Source organism: Terrapene carolina, unplaced genomic scaffold (assembly GCF_002925995.2).
Source record: "Terrapene carolina triunguis isolate 2854851 unplaced genomic scaffold, T_m_triunguis-2.0 Scaffold231, whole genome shotgun sequence".
Lineage (NCBI taxonomy): Eukaryota > Metazoa > Chordata > Testudines > Emydidae > Terrapene > Terrapene triunguis.
In genome coordinates, this window is record NW_020664582.1 from 1,498,199 (window position 1) to 1,520,972 (window position 22,774).

Genomic DNA, 22,774 nt, shown 5'->3' on the forward strand with positions numbered 1-22,774 from the left:
ATATGCATAATCTAGTCTGACACCGCCAGTCCAGTGCTTGAGTACGTATGCTCTTGCAACCGACAGTGCTAGCCCCATAACTTTCTCTGGGACACCTGTTTGGCAGAACTTCTCCTGAATCACAAACGCCAACATCTGGATGAAATACACCGAAATGCCCCATCAGATCTGTGGTGCCCGCACAATGTCCTTTGGCCAGAACCTTGCAGTTTTCTCCTACGTTTCCTCAAACCCTCTCTGGAAAAATCCCCAACCTGGCTTTGACAGTTAGGCCCCAATCCCCTCCCCCAAGCCACATTAGAAATTCCTTCAGCTCTTGTTGGAGTGTTCCTCATCCCGCCTACCAAAGTACTCCACCAAAGCGCTCACGTCTCCGCCAAACTGCCTTCTGATAATGCAGCCGCCATACTCAGCCATTACTGGAAGGGAAGGCGAAGGGTAGTTTTATACCATTCAGATTACTCATATCAGGGAGCACTTCCTAAAGTGATTTGCATCTGTTTGTGTCTGTCTGTCTCTATCTATCTATTTATCTATCTATCTATCTATTCCCATGTGTCCCGAGCTAGCAAGCTATCCCTATGTTTCCCCTTCCATCTAACTATCTGGTGATCCCCGTATGTCCCCATCTAGCTAGCTAGTATGAAAAATATGATGGAAATAGAATCAGAATTATTTTACTGCTCTAAATCTCCATGTCCTGTTCTCTCACTGTTTGTGGTAAATAATAACATAATATTCTAACTTTCTTTGGGCAGGGTCGCTATTATTTTTTTAAAAAATCTATGCAACGTAGAACACGGTACTATGGAGTATCGTCAATATTTCATAATCAGATTTCAAAGCACGTTACCAAAGTAGCCTTATGCTTGACATGGGAATTAATTCAGGGAAGTCCGAAGGCCTGCGTTTTGCAGGAGGCCAGACTAGATGATCACAGTGGTCCTGTCCGGCTTCAGAATCTGAGTTATTCCCATTTTACTGATGAGATAACTGAGGCTAAGAGAGGGGAAGCGACCAGGCCAAGGTGCCACAGTGAGTCAGGGCATGGCCAGGACCACATTCCATGTCTCTTGAATCCTAGTCCCTGGCTTGTTGTTATTTGTATTCCAGCAGTAAGCAGAGGCCTCAGCTGAGACTGGGGGCCCACGGCGTTAGGTGCTGTACGTAAACCTCGTGAGAAACAATCTCTGCCCTGCAGAGCTTGCAGTCTAAAAAGACAAGGCGGGTGCCGGGTGGGAGAAAGGAAGTGCTACTAACCCCATTTTACCAATGGAAAAGTTAAGTAAGAACATTTTCAAAAGCCTTGAAATGTCCGAGGAGCCTAAGTGCCATTTTCAAAAATGAGCCGAAGTCGCACTGAAAGTCAATGGGACTTAGCCTCCTGGGGGGCAGCTTTTTAAAGGTATTTAGGTGCCTAAAGATGCAGATAGGCACTTAGTGGGGATTCAAACCCCCCCCCCCCGAGGTACCTAACTCCCCTTGAAATCTTTTGAAAATGGAACTTAGGCTCCTAAGTCACTTGGGGTCACATTTTCAAGAGCACCCAAGTGATTTGCCCAGGGTCACAGAGGAATCTTTGGCCAAGTCCCAAACTGAATCCATATCTCCTGAATCCCCATCCAGTGCACAGAACGCACAAACACCCCGCCCCCTTCTTGGTCAGAAACTTTGCAACAGAAAATGCCAATTTGGCAATTTCATGAGTACACCTCGAGCTCAAATTTCACAGGAAACCGTTGAAGCGTTTTGAACAATAAGGTGAGGAATATGGATTCAGTTGGGGGCTTGGCCAGCGATTCCTTTACGCAAGTCACTTAGAGTAAGATTTTCAAAAACTCCTAAGTGACTTAGGAGCCTATGCCCTATTTTCAAAAGATTTTAATGGGAGTTAGGTGCCACGGGGCTTTTGAAACCCCACTGGGCATCTGTCTGGCTCTTTATAATATACATAAAAGTCAAAACATCCCTCTGTTCTCTGCCTGTGGCACACAACAGTTTAGTCTCTGTACGGCTCTAATACGTTAGTTCACTGTAGGGAGACTTGACATAATTTGATTTTTATTTACCTTTTTATTTAGACGGATAATATCAATGTTTATTTTAAGCACTTATTTTTCTTGTTATCACTTTAAATTTTCCCAGTTGCAGGAACTTATGGGGGATCAGACACTGGGGGGCGGAGAGACGTGTTAATGACAGTAGATGTTAAGATTCCGAAAGCTGACGCTTTATGACCATTAAAATGTAAATTTGTTAACATCACCTGTCAAAATATACAAAGTAAATATCCTTAAATCAAAGCGGGATACGTTCTCAAGCCGCATTTTTCTTTACTTTGTAAATTGCGATGATTATCGATGGAACTGTTTTGTCCTGGGTTTGTGTGTGTAGGGTGAAATTGACATTTACCGACATTTACTGATAACCATCGAATCCTTCCAAGCCTAAATATAGGCTATGGGGTTGAAATGCAGGCCTAACTGGGCTGGGCTGAGTGGCCTGTAATATACAGGAGGTCAGACCAGATGATCTGATGGACTCTTCTGGCCTTCTCCCACATGGAAATTCTGAATTTTGGTTGGTGCTGGTCCTAGATCCAGCCCCCTCTGCACCCGGTGTAAAGAAACCCAGCAAATACAGCGGGGCATGGTGTGTGTGTGTGTGTGTGTCTGTGTGTGTCTGTGTGGTATGCAGCGTGTGTAATGAAGGAGGAGTTGTAATGAGTTAGCATGAAATCCTGTGGGCAGGCTTGTGGTGTAACAGATCTTCAGGGCATTTCCCATTTCATTTTGAGAGCGCAGCGCGTTCAGATAACGGACAGGCAATAAATACAGCTGCCTGCCCTCCTTGGTCTCTGCGGCTGCAGAGGCTGCCAGCTGATAGCAGTGCAATAAAAACAAAGCCTTGTAATTAAGTAATCAGACGAGGCTGGGAAGGCAGAGTTGTCAGGAGACAAGTGACTGCGTGGGGCAGCCCATTGCAGAGGGAAATCCGGGGATGTCCCACAGGCTCTGAGGGTCTCTTATTGAGATGGGGCCTCTCCCAGTGTCTCTGCGCCAGGGCCTTGCTGGGCTGTGGGAGAGACGGCCCTGCTTTCTGTGGTGCAGGAGGCAGGCTCTTTAGTGGGGTTGGCTGGCTGCTCCAGAGCTAAGCGTCTCTCTGCTCGCCCACGGCTACGGGGGGATCGGGATTGTTGGAAGGTTGCAGCTATTGCGCCGCTTGGTGGATTAGGGGCACCATTGTGCTGGGAAGGGTGCCGAGCTGCGCCACCCCAGGGAGAGCACTGGGAAGCGTTGTGTCCCTAGGCCGTCCGATGGGCTGTGCAATCACCCTGCCTGCTCCTTGCCCCCTTTGGGGTAGCTGGCACCGCTAGGAGGCAGGCCCCGCGCTGAGGAGAGCAGAGGGATTGTGATTTCCCATTTACGCTTCCTCTGATTTACCCCTGCCTCTGAGCTACCCCTCAGTAACTGCTCCCCCACCCCCGTTTCAGGCCAGATCCTGCTCCCACTGATTCAATGAGGGCTCCTGGATGGGAGTTTAAAGTTCAAGCCTTCGGTTACTTAGATTTCCCAAGCAGCCCCCTTTTCCCAGCATTGTTTACAGGCCGGTTACTGAGCTGGGCAAAGCCAGAAACTGGGTTCTGTAGGGATCCAGGTGATGTTTTCTTTCAGTTCCAGGTCGGGTGGATTCCCTCCTTGCTGAGTTTCTCGCCGTTCCATGCACTGAACAGACCCAAAAACGTGGGGGCAAAAATTGTGTGTGTGTGAGAGAGAGAGAATTCACCAGCATTGTAAGGCAGGGTCATAAATATGAGGCAAGGATAAATCAGTCTCCCTCGCCAGTTTCACCAGCCGTGTGAATTTTGGGGTGCTGTAGTAACAGGTTTGTCTCTCCCCTCCCCCGCAAAAGAAAAGTCCTGGATGATGCCTAAGAGTGTGGTTCTCAAGGGCTCCTCTAGCTCGCTGCACTGAACCTGGTTGGGGGGCTCTCTAGACCAGTCGCAGTTTGGGGGTGTCACTCACTCATGATGTTCTGAGCATAATGGGCCAAATCCTGAGCATCTGCATCCCCCGCTGATGCTAAGGGGAGCTGTGGGTGCTCAGCACTCTTTAGGATTTGGCCCCGCATTCTCTGTCAGGGCCTGTCTGTCTTGGAGCTATTTGGACTGATGAAGCTACAATGGGGCAAACTACCCCATCTCACCCACGGGGTATGCACTGCTGCAAATATGCTCACATTAGACAAGGCCTAACACTCCTCCCTGGGTTACGCCATTCTCTCCTTCAGCACAAGGACGCTGCTGCCTTGGGAAGCAAATTATCCTTCCTTTCAGTAGAACTTGGAGGCCTCAGCTGAGTGTTGGGTGCTGGACGGACACAGTCTCCACCCTGAAGAGCTTACGCTCTAAACTGAAGAGACAGACGAAGTGGAAACTGAGGCCCAGAGATTGGAGGTGACAGGACCAAGGACACCCAGCAGGCCAGTGACGGAGCTGGGAATAGAACCCACATCTCCCGACTCCGTCCCATCCACTGTAGCCCCCTGAGCAGTGGAACTCAGCGCAGCTCTGACATCTGATGTCCCGGTGGTCTACACTGCCACCTTGTGCTCACGCACCAGCCTCTCTCTCCAGGCGCCCTGTCAAACTCCCCTTATTTGACACACACAGGCAGTGTGGAGCCGGGCGGCATCCAAGGGGGTGTTTTGCAAGTGCTCGGAGCTGCAGACGACAGAGATGACGAGTGGGAGTTGGCCGTGGAGTTTCGCGGCATTATGAAAACCCATTGATTCTCAGAACTGAAACAGGTGGAAATCTATGAGGTTACAGTGGGATTTCTGTAGAAGTGGCGGCTCCTGGCTAGTGAGGGGCTCATGCATTTATATACAGATGCTGTCTGTCGGACTCCAGCCGTATGTACGGTTCTGTTTGCCAGTCCCAGAGCTGATACCCCAGTGCTGAAGGGAGTGAGGGGAGACAGAGCAAATATATTTGTCATGATTCCTTGTCTGATAAGCCTAATCTCCACGGACAGGCTAGGAGACCCTGCTAAAGAGCCTAGTGTCTCCCATGCTGGTGGAATAATTGCTGACTGCACCTGGTTTCCATTGTGGGAGGCAACGGGGGAAGCGTTTGTTTCAGAAAAATAACAAGCATCTCTGAGCAGCGGCGTGAAATGATGGCGGGAAAACCAAAGGGATCTGGGCTCAAGGTGGGCGGCAGCATTGTTAGGCCCAATGCCGAGCCGGGTGAGATGCACCCAGTCGCCAGCCCTCTCCCCAACTGAGCTAGCCCCGATCTCAGCCTCGTGCCCTGTTCCAGAAGTGAAACTGGTCCAGCTCGGAGCCAGCCTGGGCCCCGGAGGGGTATGTAAAGGGAGAACTGGTCTGAACCTGAGCCCTGCCCCTGAACCGCGGTGAGCCTGGTGGAGTCACATTGATGCAGATTTTGGGCTCCATACGGGCCTAACTAGCTGATGTTCTGTGGCGTGCGGGAGGTCAGACGGGGTGAGCTAATGATCCCTTCTGGCCTTACAACCCCCATGTTCTCCTGTTGGTTTATCAGTCCTGGAAGGTAACATCAAGGGCTGGTCTCTGCAGGTTTTGTACAAGCTGGAAACTCTGTCCGATGGCTCAGCTGGCGTGGGCCCCAGGCCCCAGGTGCAAAGCAGCCAGCACTAAACCAGGGCAGCCCCAAAAGGAGCAGGCACTGCTTGCTCAGGGCCCGGCCAGAGCGCTTGTCCCTGGTTTAACATCTCCTCTCCCTGTGAAAGGGGGGAAATCTGAGCTGAGGTGGCAATAGAAACATCTGCCCTTTCTGCAGGACCTCGGGCGTCCAAGGAGTCAGGATCTACGCCAGTGGGCACGAAGCTTTAGGAATCTCATCCCTATTCAGCAAAACACTTAAGCACGTGCTTCTCTGAATCAGGGCCTTAGTGGTTCTGACTCCAGGAGTCTCATCAGGATTCAAGTCAAAGCTCGTCCCACTTTTGCTGTTGGAGGACAGATTACCTGGGAAAGCCACATAGCCGGGGAGGGTGATTTCATCCATCTGTGAAATGATTCGATGCTACTCGTACAAATAACATTGTACAGCCTTTCAGGAGGGCTGACCGTACCAATGGCCGCTGGGTAAAACATGACAAAATACAGATGGCTGCACTGCGGCTGTGCATGGGAGATGTATTCCCATGTCATCTCGACAGATTCAAATGCATGGGGACAGGTAGGACACCTGGTGGTGGGGATCCAAGCGATGTTTCCGCAATTAGAGTGATTTGGGCAGGTTGGTAAGTTTCAGAGTCGCTGGGAGGTAAATCTGAGCCGGGGGAGACTCTTCCCGTGTTCCGTACAACTCTGGTCCCTTTGGTATAGCGGGGAAAGCAGGTGGCTGCAGGGAATTAGCAACACACACAGCAGGACGTGGCTGCGAGCGGCTGATTTGTATTCACTTTGCGATAGGGCGTCCCTCTCGTCTCCGAATCTAAGTACGTCGAAATATTGCCTCGGAAAGTGGACTCTATTGTGGCATGTGTGTTTGGGGTGGGGGTGGGTTCTTTCTTTCTCCTTCACTTTTCTATTTTCGCTCATTCATGCTCCCTCTAGCCTCTTTTTCCCTCTTTCATTTTCTCTTTTTTCTTTTCTCTATTAATGCTCCTCCTCTCTCTCCCGAATCCTGTTCTCCCTCACAACCACACCGGTTCCCCCTCGCTCCCCAGCAGCTCGCCCCAGGAAACGCCCCTGCCTCAGCACTTCCCCCCCATTCCGCCATGCACCACCCCCAGGCTTAACTGTCCCCTTGAATTCAAGGAAGCAAACAGGGGACAAGATGCTCCCACTAATATACAAAGGGGCCGGGTGCTGATCTCGCTGACCCTGGTTTTACACCTCCGGTGTAACTGCATTGGCTTCAGTGGGTTTACTTCTGATTTACACTAGTATCAATGAGATCGGAACAAGGCTCCCAGAGAGGCATCTGAACGGGGGGGGGGCAGGGAAAGGGGGGGAATCCACCGAGAAAAACGCCTAGAAGCATCTGGCATCTCTACAAAGCTTTGCATCATCAGTGACAAAACCCATTGACTTCAATCAGACTGTTCACGTTATCTATCTATCTATCTATCTCCATACACACCCAGCATCTATCTATCTATCTATCCTGTGTTCTTCACTGGGGTTTAATGTGCTGCTGGTCAGGCTGCTTGCTCAGTAACACACTGTAAGAAGAATTTCACTATCACAAAGTTCTGCGGAGGCAAAATTTCATGGATTTTTGTCAAGTATCCAAGGGGTCGCCGTGTTAGTCTGTATCCACAAAAACAATGAGGAGTTTTTAAGGTGCCACCGGACTAACAGATTGATTTGGGCGTAAGCTTTCATGGGTAAAAAAACGATTCATCAGATGCATGGAGTGAAAATTACAGATGCAGGCATAAATATACTGACACATGAAGAGCACTCCCTTCTCTTCATGTGTCAGTATATTTATCTAATCCTGACTACGGCCTCTGAGTCCTAGTGTAATAATAATAATAGTTCGTGGATCAGACTCTATCGGGGGGATAATGATCCTGACCGTCTTTGCGATGTACTGACGAAAGGGTGATGAGCTCGTCATGGGAGCCGACATAGAACAGAAAGAGCTGGGTATTCTGATGATGGTTATTTCCTATATGGAGATAACCGTATCCTGAAATCAGAGGTCAAATGTGATTACTGCCAATCTAGGGAAAATTACCTTGCCACTAGCCCATGCTCTGACTGTCAGCCCCTAATTTTCTAGGAGGAGCTCATATCCAACTGCACCTACCTTTAGCGTGTCCAAATCATAGACTGGATGCCTGAAGTGTAGATGGATTGAGGGGCTTTCCCCAGAGACTGCACTGGGAAGCAGAGCCGAGGAGCTCCTGTTAGGGAATGAATTATTTTTTCAAGTGCCCTCTCTTTTCTCTAGCTCTTTAAATATATATATATATATATACACACGGAGAGAGAGACAGTGCTTGACTGGCACTAGCATGATTGTGTACCCCAGTGCATAAGCAATAGAGTTAAGATGACGGCTTAGGTGCACCATGATGGAATAAGGAAATAAAAACTAGTATTCGACGGAGGCTTTAGAATACATTTTGTCCCCAAGGTTTAGTACTGTGTAATTGGCCAGCTGTATTATCATATTTTCACTTGTCTTTCTTGAAGCGTGTCTTTATTATTTATTTCTGTATTGCACAGCAGGGATCAGGGCCCCATTGTGCTGGACGCTATAAAAAAAACGACAATAAAAAGATGGTCTCTCCACTGAAGAGTTGCATCTCCCATGATGTACCACGCAGCTCAGTCAGAGGGGAGACCGCATTGCTTCCTGGGAGATGTAGTCCAGCCAGGCAGCCTGTCCCGTAGTGGAGAATGGGGGCTTCAGGGCACCTGAACTACAATTCCTAGGAGGCAATGCAGCACCATAGGGAACTACAGTTTCATGTTGAATTGACTTAAAACGAAACACTTTGGGTCAGTTCAACAAACTGAAAGGGCTCTGTATTATTCCCCCTGTTTTACAGGTGGAGAAACTGTCGCACAACGAGGCCTGTAAACCCCTAGGCATGTGCTTAACTTTTCTCATGTAAGTCCCATTGATTTCAATGGCAGTGCTCAGTTGAGTAAGTGCAGCATTTGATTAAGTGTTGGCAGAATCAGGGGCTAAGTGGCTTGCTCTAAGTCACACAATGAGTCAGTAGCAGAGGCGGGCCCTACAGAGGAAGAATGGGTCCAGTGGTTAGGGCATCGGCCTAAGACTTGCGTTCACTTCCTTGGTCGCTGCGTGGCCTTGGGTAAGTCACTTAGTCTCTGTGCCTTGGTGCCCATCTGTCCAATGGGGATGACAGCCCTGCCCTGCCTCCCAGGGATGTTGTGAGGACAGATACATCACAGATTGTGAGGTGCTCAGATTCCATGGCAAAGGGGACCCTGTAAGTACAGGAGATAGAACCCAGGAGTCTGAGCAGAGCTGTGCGAACCCTTCCAAGTGCTGTTCAGAGTCGGCTTATGAATGGTTTTTGTCAGAACAGCTTTGTGTGGGTTCCCAGGCTCTGCAGTGTAACAACATAAAAAGGTCAGGGTTTGATCTTCTCATTGCTGGATCTCGCTGTGCTCCACAAGGCAGCTCTGGGGTGGTGAGACCAGGAGGGGGACTACTGTCCATGCTGGACTGAGCCCTGCGATGCGTCCCATGGGACCACGGTTGCGGGTCTCGGTGATGGGAAGACTCAGCAAGATCTCAGCTACCCAGAGAGAGACCCCAAAATTCCTATCCAGCTTCCCTGAACATTATGGGCACAGACCCTGAGTGGCCTATCGATGATCTTGCAAACAGATCAGACTCCAGCCAGAGTTGATTTCAAGTATATCTGAGCTTCAACGCAGGTGCTGTTCACACCACATGTCCCGACTCCCAATCCTCTTCTCTAACCACTGTGCAAGGCTGTTTGACACTGCTTTACCGTGTGTCCCAGAACGATTCGAGCTGCAGTGACTTTCAGTCCCAGGAGAACCCATAAGTAATTCCCAGGAAGGAAGGCCGCAGAAGGCTGCGGCCTTACACAGCCAGATTGGGGAGCCTGTCTCCTCCATGGAAGTAGCTATCCCAAGGTCTCTCATGATCAGGCACATCTAATAACATCTGGCTTTAAAATGCATGTTCCTCCGTTCAGTTCTCCACTGATACTTTCAGCACCGCAACTCTGCGGACAGCTCCCATCACACAGCTATACTGCCAGCTCTGCCCTTCCCAGCCCAGCTGCGAGGGCAGGAAAGTCCTAGCAGAGAATGTGGCATTTCAGCTGATGCTGTCAAGACTCAAGCCCACAATGAAGCTACTTTTGCCCTTGTGAAAAGACACCAATATTTGGTGTTCGCCTTTAAAATTCCCCAGAACATTACAGCATCATGTCTCTAGACCTGACAGTGATGGGGGTGGCATCAGAAGTTACATCAGTGGTTCTCAGCCGTACCAGTGTACTGTACCCCTTTCCGGAGTCTGATTTATCTTTCATACCCCCAGTTTCCAGCTCACTTAAAAACAACTTGCTTACAAAATCAGACATAAGTGTCCCAGCACACGTTACTGACAAATTGCTGACTCTCTCCTTTTTACCATGTAATTATAAAATAAATCGATTGGAATATAAATATCATACTTACATTTCGGTGTATAGTCTATCGAGCAGTATAAACAAGTCATTGTATGAAATTTTAGTGTGTATTGATTTCACTAGTGCTTTTTATGTAGCCTGTTGTAAAACTAGGCAAATATCTAAATGAGTTGATGTTCCCCCGGAAGACCTCTACGTACCCCCAGGGGTACATGTACCCCTTGTTGAGAACCACTGGGTTAGGTAGATTAAATGATGTGGGGATGGGTGGATAGATAGATGGGCGGGGGAAAGAGAGAGAGAGAGAGGTGCCTATGCTAAATGGTTATAAGGGGACATCCGTGGGGATGTCTACACTGCAGCTGGGAGCATCTTGGGTAGACAGACCTGAGCTATAAGGGATCAAACTAGTGCACTAGTAACGTGGATGTTTCTGCATGGCCAGAGGCTCAGACTAGCCACCTGAGCTCAGACCCAGTGTAGACCTACCCTGTGAGGGAGCTGGGCCTACTCTAAGGATTGCACGGCTGACCCATGGGGAATTATCCAAACAGGGCTCGCATCCGTCCCAAGGAATCGCAAAGGGTTTCAGCCGAGATCTGTAAAAGAGGCGAGGTGCCTCCATTTTTCACTGCGCAGTTTGTGATGCCTTAAAGGGGCCTTGATTAGCAGAGAGCTCAGAGCACCTGACCTCTGAGACTCACGTTGATTATCTGCGATGTCAGACCTCTCCATTTTTGGAGACTTCTTTGGCAACAGAAAGAATCACTGAACATCAAAGGCAAAGCAAAGACTCCCCGTTCACAGATTTGATTTGATTATTAAGAAGAACAATATATCCTATGAGCACTAAGCACTCAGATAGGGCTTTTCAGCCAAGAATCCCAAAGCATTTTACAAAAGGTGGCTAAGTATTATTAGCCCAATTTTTGATGGGGAAACCGAGGCACAGAGCAGGGCAGTGACTTGCTCAAGATCACTCCCGGCAGAGCCAAGACTAGAATTCAGGGCTGGGATCTGGAAAACTAGATGCCCAAAGTTCACAGCCCTAAATCCCTATTTAGGCACCTGAATAAGCACCCACCAGTAGGAGATGCTGGGCGTGCTGCTCTTTTGAAAATCAGGCCACAGGACTCCTGGATCTAATCACTGGAGAGCGCTGCCTAGATCTGCATGTACAGATCAGCTGTCTCCCCATTGTAGCTTGGCTCTGCTTCCTGGGTCCTTGCTGGGGTTGTGAGTAGGAAAGACAAGTGTGCTGTTGCTCCCCAGAAGACAAGGGCCTGACTTTCACACCAGGAAAAGTCCGATCTGAGCCTAATGCGGTGGTGGATGCAGAATGTCACAACCTGCATCGATGCCTCTCGTCTTCCTGATTGAATTGGGGCATCCTGGATCCAAAAGTATTTACGGCTCTCCTCCCCGGCCGGGGGGAATGTTAGCCGAGACCCAGGTTTCTCATTCCGGGTGAGGGCACTGCTGGTTATTTTTGGAGCAAAGAAAAAGAGATTGGAATTTGATCGTGGAGGAAGCAGACAGGGACACGTGAAGGTGAAAGAGCAGGAGAGAAAAGAGGGGAGGAGAGAGAGGATGATAAACAAGAAGTGTTGTACACGGGCTCTTCCTCTCCCATGGGAAACAGATGCCGGGGAGGAGGGTGGGGCTGCAGGGAGACCCTGGGCGCCCGTTTTGGCTGGGGAACCATTGCCCTGTGGGTTAGAAGTGCTGAGCAGCGATCGGCAATTCAAAGACTGTTCATGGATTAGCTCATAGCCGGCTGTGTGACCAGCATAGAATCGCTGCCTTTTTCACCTCTGCCACAGTGTCGGCTATTCAAAGGCTCTTCCACCCGCTGGCTTGGTCCAGCCGTTAATAGTCCATACTGGGCTCGGTGAATAGCGCCTCACCTCTCGAAGGGCTTGACAAACTAGCAGGGGCACTGACCCGGCTGCGGGGAAGGCAGTGGGCTGGGATTCAGAAGCTCTGGTTTCCTGCCCCCGTTGTGTGATGTGGCCAAGTTACTGCTCAAGGCTCCTGTTTCTCTCCCTTGCACATACAGAGTGTAAGCTGTGCAGCGTGAGGCCTGTGTGTATACACCGTGCAGCACAATGCACCCCTGATCCCAACTAGGTGCTGCTGCAATACATACAAGAGCAACAGCCGACTGTACTGCAGAGCTGTAGCCACTTCTGGGGTGGGGCATAGCCACTGTTGAACAGCACACGGCGACCCCAGCTGATGGTGTAGGACAGGGAATGAAGGGCAGCATAGTTAATGGAAACCACAGGGGAATGTGGACAGGTGGAAAGAAACCACCAGGGCTGGGATTTGACCGAGCTGCTGTTTGGGAGGCATAGAAATGTGCGATGGGGGGGTCCTGGGACTGATGGGACAGCCCCGAAAGGAGTGCGGGAGAAGGGGTTCCACTCCCGTCCATCCCATCCTGAGCAGCGCTATCTAGATGCGGGAGGGTCGACTCAGGATTCACTGGGGAAAGGAGGAATATCCGGGATGGGGGCCTTGCTTGGGGCACCTAAAGCCGACCCCACCGGGCCTTTAGCAACCCCTCCCCCAGCCACACACACTGGCAGTAGACTTGCCATGGGAATTTCAGTGACCTCAAGAGGTCAGGATCACTCCCCAAAGAGACAGCCCCTCCCTCCGCACAGACGCCTAGTGCCCTGCCGGGGCACCGAGTGAGCACTGGATCCGAGGGAGGGATGCCCCCGGCTGAGTCTTTAGCTCCACCTGGGGGAGGGTCTGAATCAAAGCAGCTGACAGGCCTGGCCCCACGGGCCCCGAGCACTAAAGGGCGGCGCCATGGCGCGTCCATGGCCGACGTGTTCACGTCAGAGCCTACAAGGAAGGTGCGTGCGTCTCTGGGTTTAAGATCAGCTGCCAGAGAAGGGATGGGCTGTGAGGCGCTTGGCATTGCAGCCGGAGGGGCAAATGGTCCAGCTTCCAGCTGCACCGTGCGATTCCCAGAGGATCAGGTGCAGTGGGATCTCTTGGCCCTGTAATCCCTGAGCTGTTAAACTTTAAGGAATTTAGGGCCAAGAAGTTCAGGGCCCCAGTGCCAGAAAGTAAGACAACTCCTCTTTTGGTGCCAGCACTGGGATGGGAGACGGGGCCAGCCAATGACCTGCAGAGTTTGCTGGGGATGCATGGCCTCCAACTGCCATGGTGGAGGATCAGGGCCTGAGCAGCCTGCCCTCTACTGGTGGTCCTGCCTGCTGTAGAAGGCCTGGTGGTGGGAGCTGTTTCTTCCCCGGGCCCTGCAGGTGGCATGCGAGAAGCTGTGACTGTGTGCATGAGAACACCCTGGAGGGCCCTGGGGATCAAACCAGGTAGCTCCTGGAGCAGGCAGCTATAGACCTGCTCAGATGTACTAAGCCCATTCACTGTAGCAGCATGGAGTTTGGGGGTGCCCCACAGAACTCCTGGCTTTGCTTGGGCTCAATACTGCCTCAGAAATGTCTGTAAATCGGAGCATTACCAGCACCGGGGTTGCCTGGTAAATGAACTCCGAGCAGGCGCTGTTCGAGATCAAAGGTTTCAGGGAGCATGTCTAGTGATTAGAGTTAAGCCTCCTTCATTCTAGTGGCTCTTGGCCACTGCCTCGCTCTTTGACCTTGGGTGAGTCACTTAACCTTTCCGTGCCTCGGTTTCCCCACCTGTAAAATGAGGATAATGTCGCATAAGTGGATTGTGAGGCTTAATGAATGAATGATCATGAAGCCGGGTCATATTTCTGTTGTTTGAGGGCACTTATCCGGCAGGCCACACCAATACGCTTTCCCGCTTGGACAGCAAATGACTGGGGACCATCAGTTTGCACCTGATCCCCTGAGATTTAGGAGTGGGGGCAGGGTATGCTTCCCCTCCCTCGATCGTAGCCCTGTGAAAACGTTTTGTAGCTGCAGTGAATTGCTCTGAGAAGGTGACTGGCTCCAAGTCCCAGCAAGAGGCTGCTATCACCCAGATACGCTTCCTCTAGGTCTTCCTGAAACTGACATGGTTGGATGTGCTGCTCCCCCATGAGTGATTAGTTCATTAGCGTAACAGCTTTCCCCGGCGGTAGGCAAAATTTTGGAAGCAGATTGGGTGCCGCGTTACGGCTGGGCCATTTCACCGTCAATTAATCTTCATCAGAGCAGCCTGGCCCGGACTGCCACTGCTTCCCCGGACACGAGCGCCTCTTGCCCATCTTCCCAGCCCGGCCCAGGGGAGATGGCTTCAGGACTGGGCCTGGAAGGGAGCAGAAGCGCCGTGGTTGTGTGCGAGAGGCGAGAGCAGGATGCGAACTGGGCCCTGGTTTTTCAGCCGGTCTGTTCATTTACAATCATTTTCAGCAGTCCTGGAATCAAAGCGTCAGTGGAGTCAATGCACAGGCAACCGTCTGTTTCAGAGGTGCCTGTGTTCTCCATCCAAGTGCGGTTGCCTACCGGTGCGCCTGTGAATGTGGGTCTTTGGAGGGTACTAGTGTGTGTGAAGAGAGAGGGAGGGGATGAGCTAGACCTGGTGTTTGGAGCTGAACACATGGCTGGTTCGCAGGAGGCTTGTGGCTTATAGAATCATAGGGCTGGAGGGGACCTCAGGAGGTCATCTAATGAATCCATCACGCAGCTTGTCACAGAGTGTGGGAGAGTCAGGGCCCTGCACTTCCTGCGACTCACCATGACTCTCAGCCAGCCAGTAAAACAGAAGGTTTATTAGACGACAGGAACACAGTCCAAAACAGAGCTTGTAGGTACAGACACAGGACCCCCTCAGTCAGGTCCATCTTGGGGGGCAGGGAGTTTAGACCCCAGCCATGGGGCTCCCTCGTTTCCCCAGCCAGCTCCAAACTTAAACTCTCCAGCCCTTCCTCTCGCCTTTGTCTCTTTCCCAGGCCAGGGGGGCCACCTGATCTCTTTGTTCTCCAACACCTTCAGTTGGCACCTTTGCAGGGGAGGCGCCCAGGCCATCAGTTGCCAGGAGACAGGGTGTTGGCCATTCTCTGTGCAAACACCATCACACTGGCCCTCTGCTCTGCAACAATCACACCCCCTTATCCCACCACCTAGATACTTGAGAAATGCATAGGGGAAACTGAGGCACCCACACAGTATTCAGAGAAAATATTAAGAACATTCCCCCTTCGTCACACAGCTGTAGACTCAATTCCCATCTCTGCTGTAGACTCAATTGGCAGATCACGTAGGGCCAGATTTTTTCAGAGCCACGCAGCCAACGTGCTGAGCTGCTGAGAAAATCCAGCCGTTCATTCTCACCTAGCGTTGTATCGGAACCTCTGAATTTCCAACTTCCCTCTGGGGCTTCCCCTCTCCAGTTTAATTTTCCAGGCTCTAGGAGCGTCCCAGACATGAGTTAATATTTGATGATCGAATAAATAGAGAAAAGCTTTTCTTGAGACAAGAATCACTCATAAGAGAGATGCAGGAGCAAAAAACTTTTCGTTCTGGCTAGTTGAGTTAGAACAAGCTTGGCTGGATTCCGTCTTCCTCCATCCGCACAACAAAGCGGATCCGTACTACGGTAAGATTTTCTTGGCTCTGACCACAAGAGGAAGGGTGGCCTTCAGTATGCCCCCAGTGCTAAGCGGTGTGGTTAAACTGATTTACACCAGCTGTTGATCTGGCCCACTCCTGTTCATGCCTTCATGTGTAGGGCTACAGCCATGGTACAGGGGCACCGCAGCAGAGCTGAGATCAGAGCCGCTTTGCCCACCAGGGTGGGGGGCAGTGGCCCCTATGCATGCTGGGAGCCATTAAGGAAATTCCCCTTAGGAGGCGGAGCTCTAGGCTTCTTCAGTGCCCCTGGGCAGCATGGGCTAGTGAGGAGGAGCTGTGCTCTAGTCCCGAGTCTGCCACTTATGTGTTGCATGACCTTGGTCAAGTCACTTTCCCACTCTGTGCCTCCACTTCCCCTCCGGACCTTTGTGCTTTCCCATAGCCATGCACTGTCCATGGGCAATAAGAGCCTTTGGAGGTGGGCCCCCCACCACACCTTGCCCTTCCCCGCCTCATGGTATAGTGCCTGTGGCAGCCAGCATCTCTGGGCACAAGGCCCTGGAGCTCCCTCCCTCCCCCCTCCCCCGCCCTTTGGGATGGGCAGGGGAGGCAGTGGGCATTGGGGATGGCATTTTCGGAGCCATTTTTCTCCCCCACCCCCAAATCTCCCCCCCCTTCCACTGCTGACAAAGTCCTTACAAGCTTCTGCACAGGCGGCAACAGAGGGCTGTGTTGCCTGGCAACCGGCAGTACATTGGATCAGTGAATTAAAATAGCTCTGGATGTTGACCCTTTGCAAATAAAAGTTGGCGCCGTTAACGAGCCCCGTAGCTGCCATTTGTCCCTGTGCCCCGTGCATGGCCTGGAGCCACACTGCCAGGGAGCAGCGTGCCAGGGCCTGGGGGCCTGACTTGGTCCTTCCTCAGGGCAAACTCTGTGGTCCTGACCCAGAACCCACTCCTGGGGTGAATTACACCCCCAGTCTCCAGGTGTTTACAACACCTGGGCAGGGCACAAGGGCCTTGAAAGGGGGGAACCAACCCCAGGGGATACCTCCCCCCACCGTGAAACACACCAGCCCCCTATACCAGTCCTCTGCCCAGGCGCTGACCCCCACGGTTACAAAGGGGGAAACTGAGGCACAGAGCAGGGCAGTGACTTGCTCAGGGTCACAAATGGCTTCTGTGGCCTTGCTGGGAATAGCGCCCAGTTCTCCGGCGCCCCGGGCCGGTGCTTTAACTACTCTGTAAAGACAAGCTGCTCGGTTTGTTCCCCAGAGGTAAAGAGATGACTGTACGAGAGAGAGGGAGCAGCCCCCATTAGCGTAAGCTGTTCTTAACTGGCACATGTATGGGGCTAAATTGTGCCTGTGGGTACGATTTCCATGGCAAGCGGAGTGTCCTTTGGGTGGGGAAGGGAGCTGGAAACGGGGTTTGCACTGGCATCTCCTGCACCTGTGGAAGGGGCACTGGGCCAGTCCCTCTGCACAGGGGCTCGGGGAGTGGGGCCTGGCCTGCCCAGCTGTGGCCCCTCCGAGATGCAGAGCCCTTCTGACCTCTCTAGGCAGGCTCCCAGCGCACTCAGGGCATGGTAGCTGGATGGTTTGGGCCGTTTCCTGCCTGGATTTGTTGATCATTGATCACGCTCGCGCAGCGGGGCAGTGCCAGTCTGGCCCAGGGCACTCGACCCAGGAGTCCCATTCGTTCCCAAGTAGCCTGCCAGGGTGGGCACCTGGAGGCAGGTTTCCTGCAGTGCTGTCCCGTGGGAAGCAGGGGATGCAGCGGCTGGCCAAGGCAGCCTGGAGAAGTCACTCCCTCCAGTCTCGCGGGTGGAAGGAAGTGACTGGAGCATGGGCTCCTGGCCAGAGCCGTGGGCTCCTAAGGTCTGCCGAAACTCCCCCCACCCTTGCAGCTCCCTTCAGATGAGACGAAGGGGCGGCGGCCTGGCGGAGCCTCCCTGGCAGACTGGCACCAGCTGTGGCCGCCCCCTCAGCAGTGGGCGTGTCTCTGCTCGTTGGCAAAGTGGGCCACAAGTCTGGGCTCGTGCTGGGCTCCTCTCTGCTCCCGGGTGCTCAGGGCGCAGCAACAAGAGCCATTGATGCGTCTGCCTGAGTGGGCCAGACGCTCATCTCAGGGACACTAAGGTGTTCCGGGCTAGCGCCCTCGATGTTCCCACAATGCATTGCTGCAACGAGGCGAACGGGCAAACCAGACTGATGCACTCGAGGGCCGGAGGGGAGCTCTTTGTCCCAGCTCTGGAACTCACGCGTTGAGATTGCTAGGCAGGTTTCCTTGTCTCTGTCCTCTAATATGGGGAGGCTGCAGGGTGTTATGGGGTCCTTGCTCCCTGTACTGGGGAGATGTTCCAGCCTTTATTCTAAGCCAGGCAAACTGCACCCCCAAAGCTTTTTGCAATGGGCACCTGATACGAATAATTAAGTTTTGTTCTTAATTTCATAACCTACTTTCCAAGAGACACGCAGCAGCCAGATTTCATCTACAGGCTCTGGGGATATGGGAGGCTGCACTGTGCCTGGTAATTCGCAGTCGGTACCTCATCATTGTCTCAGTTTGCAGGTAGCTGTGGCTTTCCTCCCAGCACGCCCAGCTCGCTCAACCCTTTATCATTAGCTGAGGAGCTCAGCTGGGGTTTTTCTGCAGTGTGGCCATCATAGAAGCTCCTAGACTTGTGCAAAACGCCCAGTTTCAGCTTGTGTTTAATGAAATAATCCACTTCCACAAGATGACCCACGGACTGATGGTGCTTTGCTACAGCCGGGGAATCAAAAGAGATGGCTCAGTGCAGCAGGGCAGAGAGATCTCTTCTCAAGTGGCATGTCTCGGGCGAGGGGGGTAGAATTGTATAAAAGCTCTCGGAGACGGCGGAATCTGCCTTCCCTTGAAGCCAGTGACCAAACTCCAGGATCAAATTAAGATGCGGGGAAGCGGTTCTGAAGCAGGTCGAATGCTACCACTACCAGAGGGGATGACTGACTGGTGTGTAAGCAATCCCCTGCTCTGACTGTCTGTGAGCGCTGAACCCGGGACTTCTGGCTCTAAAAGCGTGAGCCGCTACTATGTGATCTTAATAACCAGCTCTGTAGCTCTTAGGCAGTAACAGATTCACACAGCTCTAGGCATGGTCCGGCCTCTACAGGGAGACAGAACAGCCGCATTGTAAGTCTGGCTACAGCGATAAGCACATGGGTTGCCTTACTGTGAATACAGATTTGAATCCCAGCGGGTCAGCTCTCCTTAGATTTTCCGGGGATAGGTGACTACGGTCTTGTGGTGCTATTTGAAATGCAGCTCTCCTCTAACGAGGCGCTCTATTAAGTGACACCTCCTAGTTCCACAGACCTGCTTCCTTGTGTGTGTCAGTCGGATCTGCTGGCTTTAGGAACCAAAATGGATTGTGGCTACATTTCATTCCTGTTGGCCCTCCCGGTGTATCAGCAGCAGAATTGTTTGCTAAGTTCCAATCAGTTAAACACATGCAATGCTGGTTTAGATGTGGGGGTGGCGGCTGCAGAGTTGTGATCCAGGGCAAATAGGAAGACAATGGGCTTGCACAGATGTCACCAACGGCATGGTTTAGCCAGCAGAACCTTGATTACTGGTGATGATGTGCAAGAAAGAAAAGAACCCAGCTTGACTCTCAGATCCCAGGCATTTGCTAGTAAACTGATCAGGTTTGAGCTGAAAATCCTGTTGACACGATGAACCCAGATGCTACTTCTACAGTCTCTTTGCTGAGTGGGACCTCACTTTCTAAAGCCAACCAATCTGGACCTCGCTGCAGTTGGTCCAGGGATGGGATCCCCTGTTGAAGGAGGGTCTTTCACGTGATGCTTTTATTGCTGGATGACATGGGATCTGTGCCCACTGCCCTTTCATTTGCAGCCCTATGGCTCCAGGACCCCTCCTGGATTAGAATCTCCTTCTCTCTCTGACTTAACAGCAGCCGCCCTGCCTGGCTGCCGGCGTGCGTCCCCGATGTGCTGAGAAGCAGATTAGAACAGCTCGTCCCCCATTAAGCTGTCAGTATTAATTTAGCAGAGTGGCTTAGTGTTCAGCTGTATTTTTTTCCCTCCCTCCTGGTTGGGGATAGGGAAGCTGGAAATGACTTACCATGAATTTGTTTCTATCCCTCGCAGGGGCTGTGGAGTCGGAGGGCGCACGCTGGGATGGCCCTATATAATAACGGGGCCAAGATGCCTTCCCCCCAGGAGGCGGCCAATGGCTTTCCCCAACCCGGCGCCTCTGGCACCTGGCACAAGCCGGAGGAGGAGGTGCGTCTGGTGGAGCCCAGCCTGGTGAAAAAGGCTCACCGGGAGATCCTGGATCACGAGCGGAAGCGGCGGGTGGAGCTGAAGTGCATGGAGCTGCAGGAGATGATGGAGGAACAAGGGTGAGTGATGTCCTTCTGGAGGAGGATGCTTTCCTGAGTGTGGCAGGGGGGGCCGTTTCTCCCCTAGCAAAGTCCACACCATACACTCCAGACTAGGCACACTGCTCTCCTAAGAGGCCATCAGAGCCAGGCCACCTGCAACCCAGTACATCACATCCCAGAGCAGGTCATTGGCCATCCTCACCCACAGCAGGGCAGTGCCTGGGAATCCCTTGTCCCCAGCCCCATATTCAATCCACTAGACCATGCTGGATTTCTCCACCACTCACCACAGTCTAGGCCAGGGCGGCTCATGGGCACCGCATTTCAAGAAAGATGTGGAGAAATTGGAGAGGGTCCAGAGAAGAGCAACAAGAACGATTAAAGGTCTTGAGAACATGACCTATGAAGGAAGGCTGAAAGAATTGGGTTTGTTTAGTTTGGAAAAGAGAAGACTGAGAGGGGACATGATAGCAGTTTTCAGGTATCTAAAAGGGTGTCATAAGGAGGAGGGAGAAAACTTGTTCACCTTAGCCTCTAAGGATAGAACAAGAAGCAATGGGCTTAAACTGCAGCAAGGGAGGTTTAGGTTGGACATTAGGAAAAAGTTCCTAACTGTCAGGGTGGTTAAACACTGGAATAAATTGCCTAGGGGGGTTGTGGAATCTTCATCTCTGGAGATATTTAAGAGTAGGTTAGATAAATGTCTATCAAGGATGGTCTAGACAGTATTTGGTCCTGCTATGAGGGCAGGGGACTGGACTCGATGACCTCTCGAGGTCCCTTCCAGTCCTAGAATCTATGAATCTATGTTACAGCCTGAGGGCAGGAGGCCTTGGGACTAAAGACGTAGCAGCTTTCTAGTGCTTTATACATCCCCAGTGCTCGACAGATGCTGGCCCAAAGGATCAAAAATAGGGGCTTCAAGTAAGGCCCCTGTGGCTGAATGTCGGTGGGTTTTACAAAAGTGCCAAGGTGAGTTAGGAGCCAAGGTCCTACTGACTTGAGTGGGGCTTGTGCGCCTACTCCCAGAGGCATTTCTGAAATCTGTGGCTAAATATGGATTTTGGAGACTAAGCTGTGGCTCCTCCGGTTGGAAACATTGGCCGTTGCCTCATTCCAGCTCAGGGTTCCCTGACAGCTCCTCAAGGGGCTTAGGTACCTAACGCCTGTTGATTTCAATGGAAGTTAGGAGCCCCAAGACCTGGGCCAAAGTGACTTAGCCCAAGAGCACAGAGAGCCAGGATTAGCACTCAGGATCTACCAGCCCCGTGCCCGTTCGTGCAGACCATGCTGCCACTCCAGTGGTCAGTCAGAGGAAGCAAGGGAGAGGCTGGAGTGGCCAAGAGGTTGGGGTGCAGGGTGGTTCCTGCGGTGGGTTCTCTCCCTTATGGAGTGTAAGACTGGGAAAGCACCAAGGCTAAGCTGCTGCTACCAAACCAGAGGTCCTGGCAGATCCACGGTCCACCCCGACGCTCCCAGATCCTGCTCGTGCACCTCGCAGAGCACATCATGTTCTCCCAGGAACACAGGGATCAGACCCATGGCCCATCTCATCCAGAATGCCGCCACCCAGATGACTAGCATGTGGGTCTCTTCTCCGTTCCCTCTTCCTCCGTCCAGACTGCCTTCCTGCTCTATGCCCTCAGGAGATCTGCCCCAAAGTATTTTGGGGCCAGATCTTACTGAGCCCAGGCCGGTGGGTGCACTGCAGGGTACGATCAGAGACAGGCAGATAAACGGACAGGCAGTGAGACGCATTGTTAGCCCAAAACGTAACGTGTCCGTGTTTTTCTGTCCTGCTCAGAAGCTACAAGGTGGCTAAGTGGCTGCCTCCTGGTTCTGAATCCCCTCTCTTTGTTTGATCGCAGGGGAACCGTCTGCCTCTTCCACACATGACTCTTCTTTTCCGTCTCTGTCGTTTTCTCCCAGCCTTTTCTGACAGCTTCCCACCCTAGGCATTTCTCCAGCTGGGTAGGCAGGCAAGATGTCATCTGCACTGACAACACCCAGAGCTGTCTGGAGCTGCCAGTCTGGGGCATTCACACATGGAGAGAGGCTGTCTCCATCTTTCCATCACCAAAGGCTGGTCCGGAGAGCTTTGTAGCAAGCCCGGCCCCATGCCCGGTTCGCTGGCTGGCAGCACGGTGGCAGAGGGTATATCTTTTATCAGGGCGTAGATGGGACTGGAGAATCCAGGCAACGTTCAGCCACAGGAATGAATCCAGAGGCAATGCCCAGCAGACTGAGTGAGGGCAGCATCCCAGTGAAAGCAGGGCACACGTGGGCAAGCTAGAGGGTGTGGTTTGCATTGGGAAAGGAGCTTGGTGATCATATTTCAATTAGGGACACAGGAAACTCCAGACTGGATCACACCCATGAGCCACCTTGTCCAGGATCTTGTCTCGGACAGCGCCCAGCACCCGATGTCTCAGAGGAAGGTGCAGGAAACCCCACCATAGCAGATATCTGCCCCCCATGAAGGTCTCATCCTAATTAGGGATTGGTTTAAGGCCTGATGCAGGAAGGTTAATATCCCTTCCAAAAATGTATTAACATTAACCGTTATAACTCTGGATAGTCTTGTTATCCATATCCCATCCCTCTTTGATTCTTCCTAAGTTCTTGGCCTGAGCCGCATCCAGTGACAATGAGTTCCACTGTCTAATTATGCATATTTCAGCCCCAGTTGTTCCCTGTCTGGGTTAAATTCTCCGTATGGGT

General features: G+C 51.9%; 1 protein-coding gene across 1 annotated transcript in view; it reads left to right on the top strand.

Annotated features, from left to right (window-relative positions):
• The first annotated feature begins 19,847 nt into the window (after positions 1 to 19,847).
• The window catches only part of SRRM3 (serine/arginine repetitive matrix 3), a 76,676-nt gene continuing 73,749 nt past the window's right edge, over positions 19,848 to 22,774 (top strand). The window contains exon 1 of the mRNA XM_026656421.1: positions 19,848 to 20,071. Coding sequence (XP_026512206.1) covers positions 19,848 to 20,071 — 224 coding nt within the window. The remainder of the gene's footprint in view (positions 20,072 to 22,774) is intronic.